At 37.5% G+C, this 25,946-nt stretch overlaps 1 protein-coding gene across 4 annotated transcripts in view; it reads right to left on the bottom strand.

Annotated features, from left to right (window-relative positions):
• Window positions 1–25,946, bottom strand: part of Phtf2 (putative homeodomain transcription factor 2) — a 127,523-nt gene that overhangs the window by 88,573 nt on the left and 13,004 nt on the right. For all 4 annotated transcript variants that reach the window (XM_060374030.1, XM_060374031.1, XM_060374032.1 and 1 more), the window contains exon 2: window positions 4,613–4,692. In XM_060374030.1, the coding sequence (XP_060230013.1) occupies window positions 4,613–4,657 (45 nt within the window). In that variant the 5' untranslated portion in view covers window positions 4,658–4,692. The remainder of the gene's footprint in view (window positions 1–4,612; window positions 4,693–25,946) is intronic.

Raw genomic sequence — 25,946 nt, 5'->3', positions numbered from 1 at the left:
CAAAATTTCAAGTATGCTTTATTGTTGGTCACTGTTCTTCCTAAAGTTTTTAATTCTCATAGATTAGCACTGTTTTCCTTCGCTATTACTTTAGGGGGTATTCATACATCAATCTTGTTTTATACATTTATCTCCTAAAGTGAACTTTATTTTCTCTAATTTCATCTGTATATTCATAGAACCTTATTATCAATAGATTTTTTAAGTAATATTTATTCTGTCTATTATCGTCAGGTTGATATTTAGGATTCATTCAGAAAAATAAATAAGTCTCCCACTTCAGACATAAGAAAGACAAATATGAAAGAATAGCTTTGTCTTAACAAACATTCAACCGTCCATTATTAACCTGCAACTGTCTGGTTTCTCTCCAATTATTATCTGTGTTGCATAAGCTGTTCCTTCAAGATAACCAAAAACTATTTTTAACAATTGGAACTTGCAAATTGTTCATGACTATGATGACTATAGAACATTAAATAAAGTTTAAAAAGCAGTCTGTAAAGAACTTTAAAAATACCAAAGTAGAGACAGGCCTGGTGGTACACGCCTTTAATCCCAGCACTTAGGAGGCAGAGGCAGGTAGATCTCTGTGAGTTCGAGGGCAGCCCTGTCTACAAAGCGAGTTCCAGAGCAGCCAGGGCTACACAGAAAAACCCTGTTTCAAAAAAGAAAAAAATAAAGTAAAAAGTATATTTAAAAAAATACCAAAGCAAACCATACATAGATAAGGATCCCTCACATATAATTTTATTCGTTTATCTGTAAACATTGATTATAGTTTAAAATGTTTTGTTTCATTTCCTTCTGGAAATTTCACATGTGATATTAGAGTAAAAGTTCAAAAGAGCTAAAGAGCTGAGTAATGGCCTTTGGAGCTAATCCATCTCTAGTACTTAAAAACATGAAAATGGCATCATTTTCCATGAGACAAGAGTAACTCTAAGGTAGTGGAACAAACAACCCTCCAAGGAAATGAGGAGGTTACTTGGAGTAGCAACAGGGTAAACTGAATCCTACTTAACAAGTCAGGAAAGCAAACTGTTGAAAAATTAATATGTTTAAGTTATATAATCTAGGACATATCCAGCACTGCAAAAGAAATGTGATATTTCATATGTAAAAATGTTATATACATTTTTCCCAAAAATTACATTCTTAGCTTTTGTCACTATTTCAGAGGAACTCATGATTGAAAATATGCTGAGAACCATAATCTGGTCAATCTTTTAAAAATTGGTAATTGGAGCTTAAAGGTAATTATTTACCTGTGCTCAAACAATCAGCAAGTATCAAGTTCTGAAGGTTTCTGAAGTATTATAAGCACTTCTAAAAGACTCTTTCAAAACCAAATCTGTCTGAAGGAAGACCTGTGAGGGGAACTTTGAAGCTATGTATTACAGCATGCAGCAGCACATGCAATTCTAAAAAAAAAAAAAAATCATTCCTAAAGAAGAAAAATAAAGAATGTGAATGACTGCAACACAAAAAAATTTCATTAGAGGCTTCAAAGAAGATTTTGAAAAATCAAGTCAAAAAACAAGTCATAACACTGGAAATATGACAAAAATATTATAGGGCCTTACCTTTAATCCCAGTACTTAGGAGGCAGAGGCAGGCAGATCTCTCTGAATTTCAGGATGGCACGGGCTACAAAGTGAGTTCCAGAACAGCCGGGGCTACACAGAGAAACTCTGTCTCGAAAAACAAAAAGAAACAAAAAATAAACCATATTATAGGGCACTGCTATAAATCTCTCTCTCTTATACACACACACACCTTTAAAACACAGCCATGTAAGTAATGAATACATTTAATCAGAACTTTCAGTCACTGATCAATAGTATAACACTTAGGGAGAGCTTATTAAAACACAAAACAAAAAGAAACCATTTATCATAATCATAAATCAACAAGTAACATTGCAATACAATGACCAAGGAAAGACAAGTAGACAATGTTACTTAAACAGTACTATTGCACTGTGTGATGTAAGACTCTATGTATTCAAGCACTGATTAGCAACTAAGGTGTCAACAATAGTGTTTTTTTATTTTTATTTTTTTAATATTAGTTACAGTTTATTACCTTTGTATCCCAGCTGTATACCTCTCTCTCATTCCCTCCTAATCCCACCCTCCCTCCCTCATCTCCTCTTTGCCCCTTTCCAAGTCCACTGATAGGGAAGGACATTCTCACCTTTCATCTGACCCTGGTCTATCAGATATCTTCAAGACTGGCTGCAAAGCCCACCTCTGTGGCCTAGCAGGGCTGCTCCTCCCTCCGTGTGTGTGTGCGTGTGTGCGTGTGTGTGTGTGTGTGTGTGTGTGTGTGTGTGTGTGTGTGTGTTTGTGTGTGTGTGTGTGTGTGAAAGAGCCAGCCATTGAGTTCATGTCAGAAATAGTCCCTGTTCCCCTTACTAGGGTACCCACTTGGATACTGAGCTACCATGGGCTACATCCGAGCAGGGGTTCTAGGTTATATCCATACATAGTCCTTGGTTGGAGAAACAGTCCCATAAAAGACCCCTGTGCCCAGATATATTTGGTCCTTGTGAAGTTCCTGTCCTCTCCAAGTAATACTAACTTCCCCTTCTTTCATATGATTTCCTGCACTCTGCCAAAGGTCTGGTTATGAGTCTCAGTATCTGCTTTGGTACACTGCTAGGTAGAGTCTTTCAGAGGCCCTAATTGTTCTGTTACTTGTTTTCTCCTACATCCAATACCCATCTCATTTGTCTTTCCAAGTGAGGATTGATCATCTTACCCCAGGTCCTCTTTCTTGTTTATCTTCTTTAAGTGTACAGATTTCAGTATATTTACAATATCTTATAGGTCTATATAAGTGAGTATATACCATGTGTGTCTTTCTCCTTCTGGGATACCTCACTCAAAATGATCTTTTCTAGGTCCCACCATCTGCCTGCAAATTTCATGCTTCCTTGTTTTTTTTTTAAGAAAAGTTTTATGAGAAGGCAAGCACAGCCACACAGATCCACAACATTGTCTCACAACTGCTTTTATACAACAATGGTAGAGCTGAGTAGCTGTAACAACAACTTTACAAACTTCAGAAACTAAAATACTTATTATCTAGTCCTTTATAGAAAAGGTTTGCCAATCTTAATTTAGAATACTGTACGACATTGCTTATCTAGATCCTATCCACGAAGGGCAGTATCTTCCAAAAGTAATGATGAAAACTAGTATCTCACACCTGGCATTTGCAATCCCTTTCCTGAAACTCCTATGAAAATGAAGACATAAAGGACTTTATTTTGAGAGCCAGTGAGCTATAAAGAATTAAAAATAGCTGTCTCTGGGGAACAGAAACTGAAGGATATAGGTATAGACAGAAAAAGGTACTATAGTGTTGGGGCTTTAATAATAAGCCTTAAAGCAGTAATTTCTGAAGGTATTCATGTAACTGAATATCAAAATGAGAGGGTGTCTCATTATATAGCTATGGCTGTCCTGGAACTCACTCTATAAACCAGGCTGGCAGAGAACTCACAGAGGTCTGCCTACCTCTGTTTCCCAAGTGCTGGGCTCAAAAGAGTGTACCAACACACCTGACTAAAAATATTTTTAGAAGGCAAATTTAGAAGGCAAGTACCTGTATCATGTGTGTGTGTGTTTGTGTTACTATGCATATACGGATTTATCATCTAGTTTTTTTATTTCCAGTTTCTTGGAGAATTTTATGTTTAAGCTGATTAGAACTTTAACAGGTAGCACTAATACAAAACCAGAGAAGATTGAATCAATTACATATCAATATCAATACTTCCAATTAAGAACTTCATGTAGAAAACATACTATATATCTGTGGGATATTTTACCAAGAATCAAATAACATATCCCCAAACAGACTATATTCTCAGATTTGGCCCATTTTTAAAACGTTTCAATTATCATATTACCAATTCAAAAAATTAAAACTTGCCTGGTTTCCTTTACACTGAAAAAGCTTAAATATGTAATTGTATTTTTAACAAAAGACTGAGGACTGAAACTGTGTTTTTAATAAAAAAGTGTTTTTAATGACTGAATATGTGGCTCAATGGTTGAATATTTGCCTCTTAAGCACAAAGCCATGTGCTCAATAATGGGTATTCACAGGTGTTAAAAGAAATGTCTTAATGTGTAACAACAACTATATTTTACCACAAACACGAAAAACAAAAATAAAAATTAAAAAAACTAAGGCTGTTAGACTTTTGACAAAAGCTAAGTTCTGATAATCTAGTAGTTTAAAAAAAGAAAGAAAAGAAAGCAACAAAACTTGGAATATTTTTGTAAATTCTACTGATATAAATAACCCTGGAGACTTGCCATAAATTATAACTGACAGTGATTAATCTAGCTACTTTAATATATTAGCGTAAAAATTAGAAGACAATGTTTTAGGCACCATTTTTCTAATTTGCTTAAAGATAATATAAGAACAAAGAAAATCACAATAATATAATCTTCCTCTTCCACTTAAAATCCCCAAAAATCTATCGAGTCTTTACTTTAGGCAATATCTGGCTTAAATTGATAGCAAAAAATATGCAGCAATTTATGCAATTCAAACGCTTTAAAAAAATGAACTTTGACAATCAACTCACCTTCTTTTGATACCAGACTATAGCATCTGTGACTTTGGACGCCATTTATTCCATTGAAATTACACATTCGTCATTTTAAGCTGTACAGAGAGAAAAACAGGTAAATGACTTCATTTCCACCATCTAGAAGGAGTCTAACAACATGCATACACAGCACTCTGCATATTTGCACAGTAAGTGGTGTATGACTATACTTAGATTACACCCTTCCTCATTCCAGTTTTAGCAGCAGGTTCTGTTAAGTAAACAAAAATCAGTTGTCATAATACAGAAGTTGTTTTTAGATGAATACAATATTTAATTATTCTTAGAAGTTAAAATTATCTAAGACAACTAAATTTTGTAAGTAAGTTTCAGGATTTTTCAGTTTTGGAAATTTCATCTTTATAATTAACATATAATAGAAACTAACTCATTCACAAAGTAACAAGTCAGTTTTTTTCTAGTTTCTATCAAGGAGCTATTGTCAATTACTGTTGCTAACAAATGGCTGAAAAAAATGACAATTTTAAACCATTTATTTTTATAAGATCAAATTAACGTCAAGACAAGCTCATTAAATGTTAAGCCAACATTAGGATTAATTACACAGAAATAATACTTATTAAAACATGTCAGATGTCACAGCTTCTAGGTATTGCAAAATCTACATCATTCTTATATTCAAATTCAATGTAAGACAGACAGTTCTTCAGCCCCACAAAGACTTCAGACTGACAACAGCTAACAGCAAGATACTTTTCTGGTCATAGAACAACACTGCTATAGACAGCATTTCTGATTCTGTTTTAAACAGCTTCTGGGCAGAGCATTCATTACAAATCAGCACCCTCAAAAACCACCCAGGAGCTCCAGGAAATCAAGGGGAGAAAAGCAACCACAATACATATCTGCAACTAAACATCACAACTGTTACATGCCATTCTTGGGAGCACGCAGCTTCTTGAACATGCCAGAATTCAAATATCATACAATTATTATCAAATTCAAGTGTGAGGTAAGAGCCTCTAGGATTTAAAGCAGAATTCACATAATGCCTGTATTCTTGATAGCCGCAGAAAAAAATTATTTTATTACCTTTACTAATGCATCAATGACTACCTTTTAACTGGCCAAATCCAGGCAAAGTACATTTCAAAATTACTGTAAAATCACCAAACACACAGAAAAGAGCACACTCACAAAAACCAGAGATCTGGATTCAAACCCTGGCTCCAACAGCCACTATCTTCTACTGGAGAAGACTCAAAAGCTCTTTTAAACTTTGGCTGCCTTCACTTATAAAGGCAGGAAGAATGCATGTGTCCACTCAGCCACTACAGTTTTTGTGACCAACAAATAATACTATAGAAGACAACAGATAGTACATGTCAATTACAATTAACCTTCCTATTTAAAAATTCAATCCAGTGAGAAAATAGTTATAGATTCTTTTAATGTGGGAAACAACTGAATACAGTAATACAATTAGTTAGGTTTTGCTGAAAACAAAAATAAAAAAATAGCTACCTGATTATCATAAGATTCCATTGTCAATTCTCAACTTCATATGTATTCAGAGATGTAGTTACCTCCTCTGAAGTCAGGTATAATTCTCTCTCACCACTGTGTTTGTTTTGTTTTTGTTACTGTTGTGACTGACTGACTGACTGATTGACTGACTGATTGACTGACTGACTGACTGACTGACTGACTGACTGATTGATTTAATGGAAGCCCCTTACTGACTTAAAATCTCCTGTTTGGGTTGTCTTGGAGGTCTGTGGGGTGATCAGTTCACTTTAAGCATATCTTTACTCAAGATTTTCCCAAATGATTCTGCTAAAGGTCTGTTTACAACATTACATCCCCAAGATGTCCGTTTTGTCAAGACAAATGTATACACTTTGCAAACTAATTATAACATCCCATCATATAAAGTACAATAAATGGTACAAAAATTAGAAAGCAAATTTACCCTCCTTCTTATTCTACCCAGCCTCTTATTTTAAAAAAACTCCAGATTATCAGTCCAAATAAGTATATATAAAAATGCGAACAGATTATAATGACCCAAACCATTAGGGAGTACTTATATGGTCACATGTAAATAATAATCCTGAGGGTCAGCAAGAGCCTCAGCCCCAAAGCATGACCAACTTTCGGTTCAAACCCTAGGACCCACATGATAGAAGGAAGAGAATGGAGTCTAGCAAGTTGTCCATTGATGCTTATGTGCACCACAGCATACACGCGGACGCCTGCGCATGCGCTCGCGCACACACACACGCGCGCACACACACACACACACACACACACACACACACGGCATACTGAATGAATGAATGAATGAATGAGAAGAATGGTATCTAAAAGACAAAAAGAAAATCTTGATAAAAATAACACTGTCTTCCTCAGAAGATGATCTGAAAGTTTTGTTCTTGTTTTAAGCTCTTTTGCATTTTAATTCACTCTTATTGCATGTGCACATGCGCACATGTATGTGCGGCAGGCTTCTCCTAACTTCTCTTGTGTTGTGGAGTAGAACTCAGGTCGCCAGACTTGCAAGGCAAGTACCTTCTTCACCTGCTTTGCCACCTCAGCAGCCCCAACACCGAAACTGACTTAGTGAGCAACACGTAGAAATAAATGTCAAATAGCCAGCAACTATTAGCTAAGTAATTATTCTGTAAATCTTAGATATATAGATCTACAAAATGAAACCTTAATTTCTGTTTAAAAAATCTCCTTTGGTAAGGCATATATGTTCTCTACAAACCCACTTTATAGTTTTCCACTGTCAATAACCTTTTGTGGGGCTCATTCCTGTTTTTAAAACAGGTTTTACAACATGCTGAGACAGATTTCTGAATCAGACACCTGACAAAGCACACTCACAAAAAATGAATTTCAAACAAGTAAAATTTAGCAAAAACAAAAAGACAACAAATTTCAAGTTACTAAATAAAATTAACATACAACAAATGATCCTGTAGGTAACTAAAGCTTCTCCAACTTTTATCCTGTAATAGTCCAAGCTTACAGACTTAAATCTCTATTGTAACTCAGGTTGAATAACCTGGTTAATAATAAATTATACGCTAGAGAAAGTACATGGGGGTAAAGGGAGATGAACAGACAGGGAGCATTAAGACTTACCGGGTTCCCTGAATAGAGAACCTGAACTTTTCTGTGTGGATGAGTCATACGTAAATGTTTGCGCCCATGTGTTCACATGCATGCCAGAGGCGAACACCACCTACCCTCCTTGATCTTTTCTCCCCTGTATTTTTCTTATTTATTGATTTTTTCTCTTTAAACCCTGATTCCAGGGCCCTCCCTCCTTCCATTCCAGTCCCAGCCTCACAGTCCTTTCCCCCATGCCACCCTCTTCTTTTTCTCAGAGAGGGGACAACTCCAACAGTATCAAACCAGCCTGGCACAAGTCACAGCAGGACTAAGCACATCCTCTCACACTGAAGCCTACAAAGAAACCCAGCCAGGGGAGAGGGATCCAGGGGCAGGCAACAGAGTCAGAGACAGCCCTCACTCCCATTGTTAGGGGACTCACATGTTGACCAAGCTGTTTACATGTTGGATTATGTTGATGGATTTTTCTATATTAAACCATCCCTGCATACCTCAGATGAAGCCTACTTGAACATGGTAGATGATGTTTTTGATCTGTTCTTGAATTCAGTTTGTGACTATGTAATTCAGTATTTTTGCATCAATGTTCATAAGGGAAACTACTCTGAAATTCTTTCTTTGTTGGGTCTTTTCGTGGTTCACCTATCAGTGTGACTGTGGCCTAATAGAATGACTTTAGTAATGTTCCTTATGTTTCTATCTTGTGGGAATAGTTCGCAGAGTATTGATATTAGCTCTTCTTTGAAGGTCTGGTAGAATTCTGCACTGAAACATAATGAAACTTTTAATGACTGCCTCGATATCCTTAGGGATTATAGGACTATTCAAATAGCTTACTTAATCTTGATTTAACTTCGGTAAGTGGTATCTATCAAGAAAGTTGTCCATTTCATTTACATTTCCAATTCTGTGAAGGACAGGTTTTTGAGTAAGACCAAATTATTCTCTGGATTTCCTCAGTGTCTATTATTATGTCTCCCTTTTTATTTCTGATTTTGTTAATTTGAATAATGTCTCTTTTGCCTTTTGGTTAGTTTGGCTAAAGGTTTTTCTACCTTGTTGATTTTCTCAAAGAACTAGCTCTTGCTTTTGTTGATTCTTTGTATTGTTCTCTTTGTTTCTACTTTATTGATTTTAGCCCTGAGTTTGATTGGGTATGTTTGCTTCTTTTTGTTCTAGAGCTTTCAGGTGACTTGACAGTATAAGCTCTTCTTTATTCTTAAAATTGCATGTCCTTCATTTTCATTGAATTTTCAGAACTCTTTAATTTACTTCCTCCCTGACACAGTAATTGAATTGTCCAGTTTCCACCAATTTTTGTAGGCTTTCTGTTGCTCCTGTTGCTGAAATCCAGCTTTAATCCATGGTGGTCTGATAGAATACAAGCAGTTATTTCAATTTTCTTGTATCTGTTGTGACCAACTTTGGAGAAGGTCCCATGAGGTGCCAAGAAGATATTTTCTATTGTGTTTGGGTAGAATGTTCTATAGATGTCTGTTAAATCCGTATGATTCATAACATCGGTTAGTTTCATTTTTTGTTTAGTTTTTGTCTCGATGACCTGTCCATTGGTGAGAGTAGGGTGTTGAAGTCTCCTACTATTAATGTGTGGTGTTTGACGTGTGACTTAGCATTAGTAACATTTCTTTTACAAATATGGGTGCACTTGCATTTGCAGCATAGTTTTTCAGAATTGAGGCATCATCTTGGTGGATTTTTCCTTTGATAAGTATAAAATGTCCTTCCCTGTCTCTTTTGATTAATTTTGGTTGAAGGTCTATTAAATATTAGAATAGCTACTGCAGCTTGCTTCTTGGGTCAGTTTGCTTGGAAAACCTTTGTCCATCCTTTTACTCTGAGGTAACGTTTATATATGTTGCTGTGTGTTTCTTGTATGCAGCAGGATGATGGCTCCTGATTTTGCATTTACTCTGTTAGCCTGTATCTTTTTATTGGGGAACTGAGTACATTGATGTTAAGAGATATAAATAGCCAATGACTGTTAGTTCCTGTTATTTTGATGTTGATAGTGATAATGTTTGTGTGTGCTTTCCTTTTGTTTTGCTGGTGTGCAATTATTTCTTTCCTGCGTTTTCTTGGATATAGTTAACCTCCTCGGGTTGGAGTTTTCCTTCCAGTATTTTCTGTACGGCTGGATCTGTGGATAGATAGTGTTTAAATTTGGATTTGTTTTAAAATATCTTGTTTTCTCCATCTATGGTAGTTCGGAGTTTTGCTGGGTACAGTAGTCTAGGTTGGCACCTGTGGTCTCTTTGAGGCTGCAAGACACCTATCTGTCTAGGCCCCTCTAGCTTTTAGAGTCTCTGTTGAGAAGCTGGGTGTAGTTCTGATAGGTATGCCTTTGTAAGTTACTCGGTCTTTTTTCCCCTTACAGCTTTTAATATTCTTTCTTTGTTCCATGGAATTAGTGTTTTGATTATCATATGGTGGGAGGACTTTCTCTTCTTGTCCAATCTATTTGGTGTTCTTGTATGTTTATAGGCATCTCTTTTTTAGATTAGGAAAATTTGCCTCTATGATTTAGTTGAAAATATTTTCTGGTCCTTAAAGCTAGTCATCTTCACCTTCTTCTATTCCTATTATTCTTAGGTTAGGTCTTCACAGTATCCCAGATTTCCTAGATGTTTTATGTCAGAAATTTTTTAGATTTAACATTTTCTTTGACTGTTGTATCAATTTCCTCTACCGTATCTTCTACAACTGAGATTCTCTCTTCCATCCCTTATATTCTCTGTTGGTGATGCTTGTGTCTGTTGTTCTTGTTCTCTAAGAAAGGATTTTCGTCTCTAGGATTCCCTTAGTTTGTGGGCCAAATGTTCCTGAGGAAGGACTCCTCAGGGAGTTAGACAGAGCCTTGGGCTGACAATGAAGCTCAGGGAAGAGCCTGCTGCTCACCTCTGGTAGCTATGCCTCGGGTGGACCTGAATGTCCCTGAGGGCCTGCAGGCCTCTCTGCCGGCTGTGCCCAGGTGGATCAGGCAAGTAGGGACTAGGCAGAGAGGGCTCCACCCTGAATGTTGCGAGGGGGAGGGGCACCCACTGCATTTCTTTTTAATACTGATTTAGCTTCATTTGAGTGCATGAGTGTTACCTGCACGTATATAGCATGAGTGCCTGATGTCCACTGAGGCCAGAAGAGGGTGTCAGATTATACAGAACTGCACTTTTTTTTTATATTAAAATAGAAACAGAAGGAATACTACCAAACTCATTCTATGAAGCCACAGTCATTTTGGTACCTAAACCTCACAAAGACCCAACAAAGAAAGAGAATTTCAGGCCAATTTCCCTTATGAACATTGATACAAAAATACTCAACAAAATACTTGCAAACCAAATACAAGAACACATCAAAGATCTCATCCACTATGACCAAGTAGGCTTCATCCCAGATATGCAGGGGTGGTTCAATACACAGAAATCCATCAATGTGATCCACCATATTAACAAACTAAAAGAAAAAAAAAACCCACATGATAATCTCCTTAGATGCTGAAAAAGCATTTGACAAAATCCAACATCCACTCATGTTTAAAGCATTGAAGAGATCAAGGATACAAGGCACATATCTAAACATAGAAAAGGCAATATACAGCAAGCCTATAGTCAACATCAAACTAAACGGAAAGAAACTTAAATCAATCCCACTGAAATCAGGGACAAGGCAAGGCTGCCCACTCTCTCCATATCTCTTCAACATAGTTCTGGAAGTCCTTGCTAGAGCAATAAGACAATTGAAGGAGGTCAAGGGGATACAAATCAGAAAGGAAGAAGTCAAAGTTTCACTATTTGCATATGATATGATAGTATACCTGAGTGACCCCAAAAATTCTACCAGGGAACTCCTACAGCTGATAAACACCTTCGGCAACGTGGATGGATACAAAATTAACTCAAAATACTCATTAGACCTCCTGTATACAAAAGACAAAAGGGCTGAGAAAGAAATTAGGGAAACAACACCCTTCACAATAGCCACAAATGACATAAAGTACCTTGGTGTGACCATAACCAAGCAAGTCAAAGACTTGTATGAAAAAAATTTCAAGTCTCTGAAGAAAGAATTAGAAGAAGATATCAGAAGATGGAAAGATCTCCCATGCTCATGGCTTGGCAGGATTAACATAGTAAAAATGGCCATCTTACCAAAAGCAACCTACAGATTCAATGTAATTCCCATCAAATTACCAACAAAATCCTTTACAGACCTGGAAAGAAAAATTCTCAACTTCATATGGAATAACAAGAAACCCAGAATTGCTAAAACAATCCTCTACAATAAAATATCTTCAGGAGGTATCTCCATCCCTGATCTCAAGTTGTACTATAGAGCAACAGTAATAAAAACTGCATGGTACTGGCATAGAAACAGAATGGTGGATCAATGAAACTGAATAGAAGACCCAGAAATAAACCCACACATTATGGACACCTGATTTTTGACAAAGATGCCAAAACCATACAATAGAAAAAAGATAGCATCTTCAACAAATGGTACTGGTCTAACTGGACGTCTACATGTAGAAAAATGCAAATAGATCCATACTTATCACCCTGCACAAAACTAAAGTCCAAGTGGATCAAAGACCTCAACATAAAACCAGACACATAAAGAAAAAGTGGGGAAGAGCCTTGAACTCATTGATACAGGAGACAACTTCCTGAACAGATCACCAACAGCACAGGCTCTAAGATAAGCAATCAATAAATGGGACCTCATGAAACTGAAAAGCTTCTGTAAAGCAAAGGACACTGTCATCAAAACAAAACGAATGCCTACAAACTGGGAAAGAATCTTCACCAACCCTCTATCTGACAGAGGGCTAGTATCCAGTATATATTAAGAACTAAAGAAGTTGAAAATCAAGTAATCCAATTAAAAAATGGGGAACAGAGCTAAACAGAGAATTCTCGATAGAGGAATATTTAATGGCAGAGAAACACTTAAAGAAATGCTCAACCTCATTAGCCATCAGGGAAATGCAAATCAAAAAGACCATGAGATTTCAACTTACACCCATCAGAATGGCCAAGATCAAAAACTTAAGTGACAACACATGCTGGAGAGGTTGTGGAGAAAGGGGAACCCTCCTCCACTGCAGGTGGGAATGTAAACTTGTACAACCACTCTGGAAATCAATCTGGTGCTTTCTCAGACAATTAGGAATGGCGCTTCCTCAAAATCCAGCTATACCACTTCTAGGCATATATCCAAAAGAGGCTCAAGTACACAATAAGGACATTTGCTCAACCATGTTTGTAGCAGCTTTATTTGTAATAGCCAGAAGCTGAAAACAAACCAGATGCCCCTCAACTGAAAAATGGATACAGAAATTGTGGTACATCTACACAATGGAATATTACTCAGCAATCAAAAACAAGGAAATCATGAAATTTGCAGGTAAATGGTGGGAACTGGAAAAGATCATCCTGAGTGAGGTATCCCAGAGACAGAAAGACACACACGGTATATACTCACTCATATAGACATATAATATAGGATAAAACTACTAAAATCTGTACACCTAAAGAAACTAATCAAGAAGGAGGACTCTGGCTAAAATACTCAATCCCCATCCCGAAAGGCAAAGAGGACATCAGAAGAAGAAGAAAACAGGAAACAAGTTAGGAGCCTGCCACAGAGGGCCTCTGAAAGGTTCTGCCCTGCAAGTTATCAAAGCAGATGCTGAGACTTATGGCCAACTGTTGGGCAGAGTGCATGGAATCTTATGAAAGAAGGGGGAAATAGTAAGATGTGGAGAGGACAGGGACTCCACAAGCAGAGGAACAGAACCAAAAAATCTGAGCACAGGGGTCTTTCCTGAGACTCATACTCCAACCAAGGACCATGCATGAAGATAACCTAGAACCCCTGCAGAGATGTAACCCATGGCAGTTCAGTGTCCAAGTGGGTTCCATAGTAATGGGAACAGGGACTGCCTCTGACATGAACTGATTGGCCTCCTCTTTGATCACTTCACCCTGATGGGGAAGCAGCCTTACCAGGCCACAGAGGAAGACAATGCAGCCACTCCTGATGAGATCTGATATACTGGGATCAGAAGGAAGGAGAGAAAGACCTCCTCTATCTGTGGACTTGGGGAGAGGCATGCGTGGAGAAGGGGGAGAGAAGGTAGGATTGGCAGGGGAGGAGGGAAGGGTGTATTGGGAAATACAAAGTGCATAAAGTGTAATTAATAAAATTTAAAATAAAAAATTATTTAAAAAAAAGAAAAGAAAGAAAACATCTCTATAGCCCCAGCTCTCCTAGACTATGTAGAACAGGCTGATTTCAAACTCACAGAGATCCACCTGCCTCTGTTTCCTGAGTGCTAAGATTAAAGGTGTGTGCCACAATACCCACGGAATTGCTAATCAGAGACATTTGTAAGCTGCCATATTGGTGCTGAGAACCAAACCTGGAACAAGTGCTCAGAAAGCAATCTCTTCAACCTCTCCACTTTTATTTTTGAGGCAGTGTCTCTCACTGAACCTGGCGCTCACCAACTGTCAAGGCTAACTGGCCAACCAGCTCCAAGAGTCCTGTCTCTGTTCCTCCAAACACTTGGGTTACAGGAATATTTCTCCACACGAGCATTAACGTGGGTGTTGCGGATCTGTTCTCTGCACCTCATGTTTGTGTGGCAAGTACATTACCATTTGAGCCATTTTTCTAGCCTGCTAAATCTTTTTTAAAGCAATCATCTACAAAAATGGATATTACAGTAAGAATAAAATATGATTTTATCTGTAGGTATGACATTTCAACTTTGCTATAGACAGTCTGAGTTAAATCTCTTTGTGACATAGGCTTAATCACCGTATGTATCAAAATACCTGAAAATCTTTTATTAATTAAATTTCCAGACTTACAGTGTCAAAGGTTAGCTTGCAGAAAGAAGGTGACTATGGAAGGGATAGTGAGTAAAGGGTGCCTTCATTCTCAATGTAATAATGACCATGTGGAATATTCTTAGTACAAATCTGTATGTTTTAAAAAGCCAGATTTTCAACTACTCCCTACACTTCAAATTACTTAATGAAATGGTATATATTACAATATATTTCCCTCATTATTCCTAAACCAGTTAATGTTCCAGCATGCCTCTCATTATGCTCAAAAATCAAATTATTCCCACCTGACCCTTTGCTTGTGCCTTTTATTCCGTTCAGTGTATTTCTCCATTCTCCAACTTCCCTTACTCCAAAACAAAGCCTTTTTAGGGAATGCTCACTTGAAACTAAAACATTGGAGTTGAACGTCTCTTTGTCCATACTAATGAGGAAGCATGACATTTAAATTGCAAACAACATAGCCATACAGGTCACTTGATTTAATGCAAACACTTGAGGAAAAAAAGAGGCCACATTCTTCCTTTGCATCTCACTGGGCATCTACTGATGCCACTACAGCAGAAGAAGTAGAGCTGGGGGGGGGGGAGCCAATGACTAAGCACTGGGAGGATTCTAGTTCAAACTACACTCAAACCAGTTTTTGAGTTCTCTCAACCTAAACTTTGCACCAGATCTAGCCCTATGTTCCACAAAACAAACGACTAAACAAAACAGGTCCAATTATGTATGAGTTTCTCAGAATTATTTTATTAACACAGCTAAAAATATTAGATTAATCTATTTTATATATGTGGAATTTAACATGGTACAAACTATTAGGTAAAATGTGTTTAGAGATAGTTTCTCCTCAGGCCCTGTGATTTCATTACTAGCTTTCTAACAACTGCTTATCACTCCTGTCTGGTTACAGAATACGACTCCTAACCAGGTAGGAGTGCATTTCAGCGTTTCCAACTCAGCTCTAACCCATTAAGCAGCCTTGCTGCACACAGTCCTCTCATCTGCTCTGAAGCTTCAACCATGCCATGCCTTCTACACATCTCTACCTCTGTGCCAAAATCACTATTTCCTCTTTCCAAAAACAGAACTTTATAAGGGGGCCTCCTAATTTCTCCATTCTCCTCACATTTCCTCCTCATCCTTCCTTCTAAAGCTTTGTTCTGTGTTTCTATTACACATATACTGTTTTGTATGTATTTAGCTGTACTTGTCTGCATATGACCCCATCCCCAGTTCTAAATCTGTTGAGGAAAGTCCAATGGGAACCATCCTAAAAAGCTCAGTGGTTCTCAACCTTTCCTTATGTTGTGACCCTTTAATACAGTTCCTCATGTTGTGGTGACCCCCAACCGTAAAATTATTTTGTTGCTACTTCATAACTGTAATTTTGTTATGAATCGTAATGTTAGTATCTGATATGCAGAATATTTATATGACTGCTGTGAAAGAGACCCCATACGGGTCACAACCCACAGTTTGAGAACCACAGTTACAGCTTTTTTTTTTTTTACTATATTAAACACTAAAGTTTATAAAGTAATCTAGAAGTTACCAAGCAAAGCACCATCACAAATGACTTTTAGGGCAAGAATCGAAACTCACTAACTCCTATGCCTCCCAATGTACACATAAACACACAGGCACACCTTTTCTTAACATTGAAAACAAGCAAAAATATAACAATCATGACTGATTCACTGACCTATCACTCAACCAACCAATAAAAATGACTTAAACCTCCTAAATCTAATCTAACTCCACTCCTAAATGCTAGATTTAAGTTACCTCTTCTTAAGAGGGTAACAAATGCTAAGGGTCAAATGAATTTCTTCATATTGATACTGAAACTAGGGAAAATAAATGAAATATACTCTGACAGAAGGAGCATGGTGTGAATAGAAGAAATCCATTAGTGTGGTCTATAAACTGTTACAATTTTATGAAAGTTTTTATGTTTTCATCTGGAGTGAAGATTTTTACATAGAAATGTTGAGAATAAGTACTACAGTCTAAGCTAAAAATTGCTTCAATTTTAGAATAGAAAATGAAATGGGGGAAAAAGTGATTTAAAAAACAACTATGCAGTCTCTATTTTGACAGTTCATAAAAGGATGCTTAATTTTTAAATTCCTGAATAGAACCAATGCACACAGTCAGAGTGCTTTCAAAGTGGAGAATAATCCCTAACCTTTCTTTTTCCTTTTTGTTTTCTCCTGGAACTTGCTTTGTAGACCAACCGGCCTTGAATTCACAGAGATCCACCTGCCTCTGCCTATGCTGGGATTAAAAGTGTTTGATCCCATTCCCCTGTTGTCGCTAAGATTTCTTAATAGCACAAAGTGTTTTTGCTACTGCAAGCTCATACTTGCCTACAAGTATGGTTTACACAGCAAGTTCCAGGACAAAAACAAAAAGAAAAAAAAGAAAAAGAAATCTAAGAACACACTCAAAAGCTGCAATCTGTTTTGAAAATGTGCGTATTAGTTATTTAGTGCGTGTGTACGTTGTGCGCATGTGCACCACCGGCACGCAGTTGTGCGCATGTGCACCACCGGCACGCAGTGCCAGAAGACCGCGCTGGAATCCCTGGAACTGTAGCTACGCACACCTGAGCCACCATGCGGTGCTGCGAGAAACTGCACCTCTCTAGTCCTCTCTCTAGCCCAAGAGTTGCAACCTTATTACTATTTAAAACTTCCCGATGGGCACAAGAAACCACTTTGTCCTTCAAAGTAACTTTTTATATTTCAAGGTTTCTTAATTTTGGCATGTTCTCAAAAAAAAAAAAACAACAAACAAACAACCCTACTAATCTCTTAGTGTCCTTTGCTGCATTTTGTTTTAAAATTCTAAGAAGTCCTACAAATACCAAATTATAGTGCATGCGATTAAGCATTTTGTGTTTTGATTGATGTGGTGTTTGAAAAACTCAATTATGAAATATGATCTACTTAAATGTTAACGAGCTTATTTACCCACAGGAAAGTTTTCTCCTCAACCAACCACACTTGATCCAAATACACATAAGATCTTATTGCCATGAACAGAAACATTAACTAAATAAACATTCCATGTGACTTATCCATACAGTCAACAGAACTTCAACTTTTCATTTAAATTTGATTTCATTTAGAGATTAGTATTTAATAATTATTATTAAGAATTACCACACATTATCATCAAAATGCCTCAATAAACAATCATGAGTAGTACATAGTATACTCAGATTTTCGTTAAGAAGATTAAAAGTGAGAGGGGTGTATGGTGTATCTAAGTGGATACAGTAGCTAGGAAGGGAAAGGTTCAGTCCTGTTAGGGTGACCGGACTTTAGAGACTGTTAAAGCTATGGTGTAACTAGGAAGTAAAACAAGGAGAGGAGAAGGATTGGGGCAGAAGCAGGAGTAAGAGAAGATGTGTACAAGATGTGGCTGTACAGTAAAGAATGTAAACAACAGTCTTGCAGACCTGAGAATATACAACACCAAACCCATCATGATACATCCATGCAAGAATAGAAATTAACAAGGGAGGAAGGAAAGAAGGTCTGAAGAAAGGAAGGGAAATGGATGATACGTACCTATGGAGGGAATTGCTTGTACAACTGTGCTGAACTGAAAAGTGGAACTCTCAGATTCCTGTGGCTCTAGCCTGCTCTGTGCGATGCTGTGTGGACAGAGGCACATGAGAGCCATCAGTCTCTGCAGTCCACTGCTCCTGGACTTCTGAATTACTTTATAGATACCTTGAACTTCTCTAAAATATAATTTTGCAATGTAGTCTCCTAAAGCTGGACTCCTGATCCTCAACCACCAGCCTCCTAACACTCCAGGCATAATTCATAGACTTAGCCCTTACCCCAGTCAGTACTATGTCTCTCCCACCCCTAATTTTATTGACTAATGTCTGAGGATGCTCCATGTTTATCCTCCAGCAGTTATTGAAGTCAAATGAAATCTCTATCATCAACTGTCTCGTGATAACCTCAGACAGCTATAGTCACTTTTACAATTAATACCCTACAAAGAGAATTCAGGTTATATCATATACCCTCCGCTCCTGAGCTGTATTTTCTCAATTATACACTCAACTTTACCATATCCCAGTGTCACATGAACATTACAAATACTTCAACTGAAAGAATGTAGATGATGTGGCGAGAAAAAAAAAAAAGGCCAAGCAAAGAAAACAGTGAATATGTAATTCTAACACAAACATGCAAAACCAAGATAACCTGATTCCTTCCAAAATTATTAATTCTATAGTAATGACGTCTAGTGAGGCTGAGTTACATATAATATCAGGCAGGAAACTCAAAATAATGATGTTAAGTACATTCAAAAAGTCCAAGAACAAAATGCACCTTGGTTGAGTCTCTTGCACATCTTACAAACAGCTGTATAAAATATAAAAAGATATGAAAGAAGAATTTACCAAAGAGGCATAAATACTGAAAAAAAAATCTGAAATGCTGTTAATGAAAAAGACAATAAAGAAAAAAACCTGGAAAGTCTAACAGAACATATCAAAGAAAGGATCAATATCTAAGTTTGAAGACAAGGTAGAACCAGATAAAGATAAAATTTTAAGGTACCAGTCCAAGACCTATGTGACACTCTGAAAAGAGCAAATCTATGTGTAAACATGGGAAAATCCACTTCTGAGGACATAAAAAGCATTTAAAAATAATTATAACAATAAACCTCTCATACTTAGTGAAAAAGATGCCAACCCACATAAAGGAAGCATTTAGTATACCAACAGAAAAGCCCAGAAAAGAATCTCCCTCACAATTTTATTGCAAACACACTAAGTATACAAAGCAAAAAGTATACTGAAGGCAGCAGGAGAGAAGCACCGTGTGACAACAGAAAATAATGCCAGCATGGAGCACTACTCCCAAAAAAAGCTGTGTGTCATAACGAAAGGAAAAATAAAACTTTCCACGACAAAAATAGACTAAGGGAATTTATGACCACTAAGCCAGCTCTACAGAACATACTTGAAGGAATCCTTCACACTGAGAAGGAAACCAAAACCATCCATGAAACCACAGGAAAGAATAAACCACACTAGATTAATAGTTAAGCAAGACGGGAAGAAGGAGAAAATATTACAAAATCAACAAAATGGCAGGAACCAATACATAACTTTCAATAATAACTCTAAACACTAGTGGTCTCAATTTCCCAATCAAAAGACATAGACTAGAGAACTGGATTAAAAAGCAGAAACCATCTATTTGCTGCCTCCAAAAAACACTCCTCATCACAAAAGAACAAACACTACCTTAGGATGAAAAAATGTAATACAAGCAAATAAACCTAAGAAACAGGTATTGCTGTGTAGTATCAGTAACAAAACAAGGGTGTCCAGTTTCTCCACTCTTATTCAGTGTAGTACTGGAAGTCACAGCTAGAACAAAAAAACCAATTATGCAAATAAAGGGATACAAACAGGAAAATAAGCAAAGGCATTTCTATTTGTAGACGACATGTTTCTACACAAAAAAGACCCTAACGACTCCACCAGAAAACTCTTAGAACTGATAAATTTCTCCAACATGGCAAGATACAAATTTAACACACATTCACACACGCACACGTGTGTACACACACACACACACACACACAAAACCTCAGACAACTGAAAAACTAAGGATGTATGAAAATCCACTACTTTGTAAGCTAATTTTAAAATAGTTTTTTAAAGGGGTTTGAACACAAGTACCCTGCACTGGTAGACAATGCTTTCCCCTAGAAGACATGAGTTATTACATTAAAATTTCAATGCCAGGCACGGGATACCTTCCTATGAATTAGTAATAGTAATAGTAATTAGGAAGTCCCACAGCCCTCTCACCCCAAACAACAAAAGCTACCGTCTATTTATTCTTAGTTGCTCACTAGATGATTCAATTGTTGAAGACACACGCTCTGGTTGTAAGATGGAGAAAAACTTCACAGCAGCATATATGTAGAGTTGCCTCACCACTCTTTAAAATGTTTCCAATGGAGGGTGCTCTCCTGAGAGGTAGTCATTCTGATAATCAAGAGGTTCTCAAAAACAACACTTACCTATGCCTAGACCATGTTTGTTTCTGTGCACGGATATGTATACCACAAACTTCATTATGGACTTTAAAATACTTTTCTATAATCCAAACACACATTAAAAATACAGAGAGAGGTAAAGTTTAAGTATAGCAATTCCTAAGGGTCACTGAATCCTGTACCCGGAGCCAGTCAGAAGGCTAGCCTGGCATTCCCCGTTTGGCTTCTACCCTTTATTTAGAATGTTGTTAAATATAGCACTGCTCTCTGACTTGCTGAAGTACAGTATTTCTATGCAGGGTCATCTCAAGAACTTCCCCTGACTATTCTGCTGCCTCTTTGCCTCTGAGAATCCTTACTGTTCCTTTTTGACTTCACATTTCTTTAGGCTCGTGGGACTGGAGCCTTTCCATACCCTGCACTTTTTGCTCATTACTTTTTGAACTGTTTAGCATAGAGTTGCAGATAGAGTCTTTGTCTGCTATTTCACTCCAGCGCTCTCCACCCAACCTTAATCTTTCTCAACCCCACACCATCTTCCCACATGCATTTGTTTTTTCCTTTTTCATTTGGTTTTACTGAAGGAAAATTCTGTGATCTTATCTAACATTTACCTAGAAAATCTTACATTTACGTTTGGGTTATTTTTTTCTTTCATTTTTGTTTTTGAGATAGGATCTGTGTACCAGGCTGTTCTCAAATTTACTATGCTTGTGAAGATGACCTTGAGTTTCTGATCTGCCTCCTGTTCCAGATGCCAGGATTACATGTGTGCACCACCACAACCAGTTGTGTGAGGTGAAGGGTCTTCCTAGAGCTGAGAGGTACCTTTCCAGCCCATCTGTGTTTACTTTTTATTTTTATTTTATTCGTGGGTGGAGGGTGGCAAAGGGGTGCGGTTCGAGACAGGATTTCTCTGTATAACAGAGCCCTGGCTGTCCTTGGACTCACAGAGAACCTACTGCCTCTGCCTTGCCAGTGCACCACACCAACTGGCTGGTATTCAATTTTTGGCATTTTCCCCCAATAAGTAAATTCAATCATTTCTGCTACTGACACAACTTAAAAAGTAAAGTATAAAAATTCTAAGACAGAATTATAGCTTAGCAGCAGCTGTACTTTTACTTCCGCTATTTCTTCCAGAAGGAAGTAAGTAAAAGACACATGGTTTCCACTCTTGCTTAAGTTCAAGAAACTCAACAGTAACTACAGGGCTGTAAATTAAGCTCGTGTGAAAATATTATATAACATTTCCGAAACCTCCAGGTATTTTTATTCTCCTCATTCCTGAGTACTCAATTTCTAAACAAGAAAACGCAGAGGATTTCCTATACCCTCTTTTCTGACTTCCAGCCTCTACCAGCTCTGTTTGACACCTGGGAACCAACCAGCAAACCTGAGTACCATCGCCTCCTCCTCATCCAACATTCACATGCCTTCCTGGCCTCCCTACCGCAGGACTAGCACACACATTTTCAATTCCAGGAATACTCAGCCTAGTTTCTTATTATTTCACCATTTTCAGCATAAAACAAACAAACAAACAACCCCTGATTTCATGTCTTTAAAATATCTAGTGAGTTCCCAGTGTCTAAAAGAGGAAGAAAAACGTTTGTGTGGCTACAAACATAAGGCTACAAACTGACCATTTACTGTAAAATCAGCACATCCCCCGACCTCCTCAGCTTCTGGCTCAAATGCATACCCTACACACATACACCGCGCACTTTCAGGCTTGCCTTCCAACACTAAGAGTTCATCTAATAGCTTTTTCCTCCCTCTCATGAAGTAATTGACAAATTACTTCAGAGTCTCCCCGGTGCAGATTACCCACTATAGGAAATTAACCTGTGAACACATGATCAATAATGTTCAAGAAACTGTATTATAATAAGAGTAATTTGTGTGAAAATATACGCATGTGTATGTGACAGTTTGATATGTTTATGTTGTGTCTGAGCACACACATGTGGGTATGCATGCCTGTGCATGTATGTAAAGAGGCCAGAGGACACAGGCTGTCCTGCTCTGTCATTCCCTGCGTTACTCCTGGAGAAAGGGTCTCTCACTGGACCCCAGGCTAGGCAGAGGCGAGGAAACCCCAGGGCTGGGTGGAGCTATAGGAGGAAACAGTGCAGCAGTCACACCAGCTTTGGTTGGTTTTCAATGCACTGGGATTTGGACCCGGGGCCCTCACTCTTACCCACCGAGATGGCTGAGATGGTTCAGAGGACAGAGTGCTTGCTGTGGGGTAAGCTGGGCTGGGGCTCATCTTTCCGCATAACTACCACCTGCGCTCATCAGATCTAACTGTTCAGTTACTAGTCAGAGTTCATTTTGCTCATCTTCTCTGTCCTTGTGTGTTTAGGATTCTGCTTTGATTTCTGCCAAGTTTTGTAAGGGAGTAAAGCCAAAAGGCCATGTTTAGTCTGCAATTTTTAATTCCTGAATGTTTGAAATATATAATCTTAAAATTACTCTTAAAACTTAGTCTATTCAATTCAAGAATAGTGAAGCTCTTTTTTTTTTTTTTTCCTTTTTTCTTTGTTTAGCCCCAGAACGGAAAAATGAACCCAGGGCTCAGGGAACTGAACTCCAGCCTTCCTTACTTTCCTGTAACAGGATCCAATAAACCTCAAAGTTGGAATGCACCAGAGTAGGTCTTCCAAATGGCTGGTAATGTAAATACATATTACCACACTCAGCTTCACAATTTCTTTTAAGAACAACATAATAATGAGGTTATGTAGCCAAGACTATACTCTCAATCTCTCTATATATATTCATATTCTACATTCATCTATCTCTCTCTCTCTCTCTCTCTCTCTCTCTCTCTCTCTCTCTCCCTCCCCATCCTTCCCTTCCCATCTCCCTCTCCCTCTCTATCTGTCTTTGCTTTTGTTTGTCTTCTGGTTTTTTGAGACAGTGTTTTTCTGTGTAGCCCTGGATGTCCTGGAACTCACTCTATTGAACAGGCCTTGAACTCACACAGATCTGCCTGCATCTGCCTCTGGAGTGCTGGGATTAAAAGTGTACACAGGCTAGAGAGATGGCTCACTGGGTAAAAGTGCTATCTGCTTTTCCAGAGGTCCTAAGTTCAATTCCCAGCAACCACATAATGGCTCACAACCATCTATACTGGGGTCTGATGGCCTCTTCCAGCTTGCACGTGTACATGAGGTCAGAGCACTTGTACATATAAAATAAATAAAATATATCTTTTTTAAGATAAATAAAATAAATCTGTTTGTAATAGCCGTGACAATAGTTAACTCAACATCCCTTTCTGAAAAATAAATGTATACTACACATAGCCCTCTACATACAGTTAACATTCACATTTAAGTATGTCCACAGGATGGACCTAGAAGTAATAATTCCTTAGTAGCAATAATATCTGTAGCACGCAAATATCTAAATCCATTTCGCATTCCTTAGAGAAATACTTGATTCCAGGCCCGGAACAGCCAGTACAAAGTGATTCAAGAATATCTTGCTGACTCAGAAAATAAGAAAATGTTCAAAGACTCATGGGAACACTGGTACATAAATTATCTATCAATGAGTCCATACTAATACTGAGTGAACAAATGGTTGAGTATCAAAGAGAAATTTTACTTTATTACAAGGTATCAGGTATAGGCAAGTTGTATCTGTAGTTAAAGAGGCTTGCCACCAAGCCTGGTAACTTGAGTTTGATCCCTGGGACTCACACAGTGAAAGAAAAGAATCAACTTCTCTGGGTTGTCCTCTGACCTCCACATGTACAGCACTTTACATTTTTAAGCTATTATGAAATGTTAATAAACATAAATCAGAGAATTAGAAAAAAATACCATTTGACAGGTTTTAAAAATAGTATGTTCATTACAAGAATAACTATTACTAAAATGAGTGGAGTAATAAAGTAATTATACAATCTCAAAATAATTCTAGAAAAGACACTGGTTGTAAAGAATAAAAGTAAAAAGAAAGGCTGTAAAGGTAGGAGAATGACATGCTGGAGGGGTGTCCAGTGAGAAGAGGAGAGAACTACCGGAGGTGGGTTTGACCAAGATACATGTATGAAACTGAAAGAATAAATAAAGGACAATAAAAAAAAAAAAAAACCCAAGAAGAAGAACAACAACAAGAACTAGTACTGGCTGTGGGAGACACACACCTGGAGTCTCTGTACTCTGCAGGCTAAGCTGGGGAATTTCCAGTTAGAGCACAGCTTGGGTTACTTAGTCAATCAGGCCACCGTGGGTACATAGTAGTAAGACCCTGTCTCCAAAAAATAACATAAAATACATAGTCAAACAAATATAAATAAATAAAAGTGACACTATACTGGAGAAGCCTGGAGAATTTCCTTAGCTAAATCAAAATTATCATTACAGCATTTGATTCCTCATATACTAAGAAAACAGTATCACGTCCGAGGTATTCCTGCCACAAGTAAGAAACCTGATTATAAACATGAAGAAAAATCAGCCAAACTAATATAAAAATTATTCTACAAAATCATTGGACTCAGTGTTTTAAAAATGTCAGTCATGAGACACAAACACAAGCCCAAGAGCCCACTCTGCTGTTTAAAGAAGACAGAGACAACTAAATGTGACATGATCCTGGACCTTCTTCTGCTCCACAGCACAGACTATGCTAATTAGTGAAATGTGAACATTTGCACATTAAATAACAGTAGTATAAAAATGTTAGTTTACAGATTTCGATCAACTTACGCATGTCATCTCTATAGAAGATCTTGGATGTCAGACTAACTAGAAAGACACACTTAGAATGCTCTAAAATAGTATGCACAGTACATAAATCAAGACCATAACTATATTAACATGCTAAAGTAATATAGAAAGATGCAAAATAGGATACCAAAAAATCAAAATGAGGGAAGAAATAAAATAAAAATGGTTTTCATATTAGTGTACTTTCTTGTTCTTTAGTTCATTTCTATTCTTTATGACCGTGCTAAGGTGCTATCATTTTAAAAACAGCTGGTTCTAATACAAAAATTGTTTTTATAAGCCTCAGCAAACACCAAAAAAAAAAAATTTTTAGCAGAAAAAAAAACAAAATAAGCAAGAACTCAAAACACTGTAGTAGGCTAAATCTCACAGCCATAAAGAAAGACAGGAAGACAGGAAGAGAAGCAAAGAAGGTGCTATAATAAAACTAGAAAAATCAGAGTGGTCTGGCTTTACCTATTAATTATGGGTGAAAATGGATTGAATCCTCCATGCATAAATACACAGAGTAACTAAATGATTAAAAAAAAA

Source organism: Meriones unguiculatus, chromosome 21 (genome assembly GCF_030254825.1).
Source record: "Meriones unguiculatus strain TT.TT164.6M chromosome 21, Bangor_MerUng_6.1, whole genome shotgun sequence".
In the NCBI taxonomy this organism is placed as follows: domain Eukaryota; kingdom Metazoa; phylum Chordata; class Mammalia; order Rodentia; family Muridae; genus Meriones; species Meriones unguiculatus.
The sequence above is the reverse complement of the archived record's forward strand: the minus strand, read 5'-3'. Positions and strand labels throughout refer to the sequence as shown.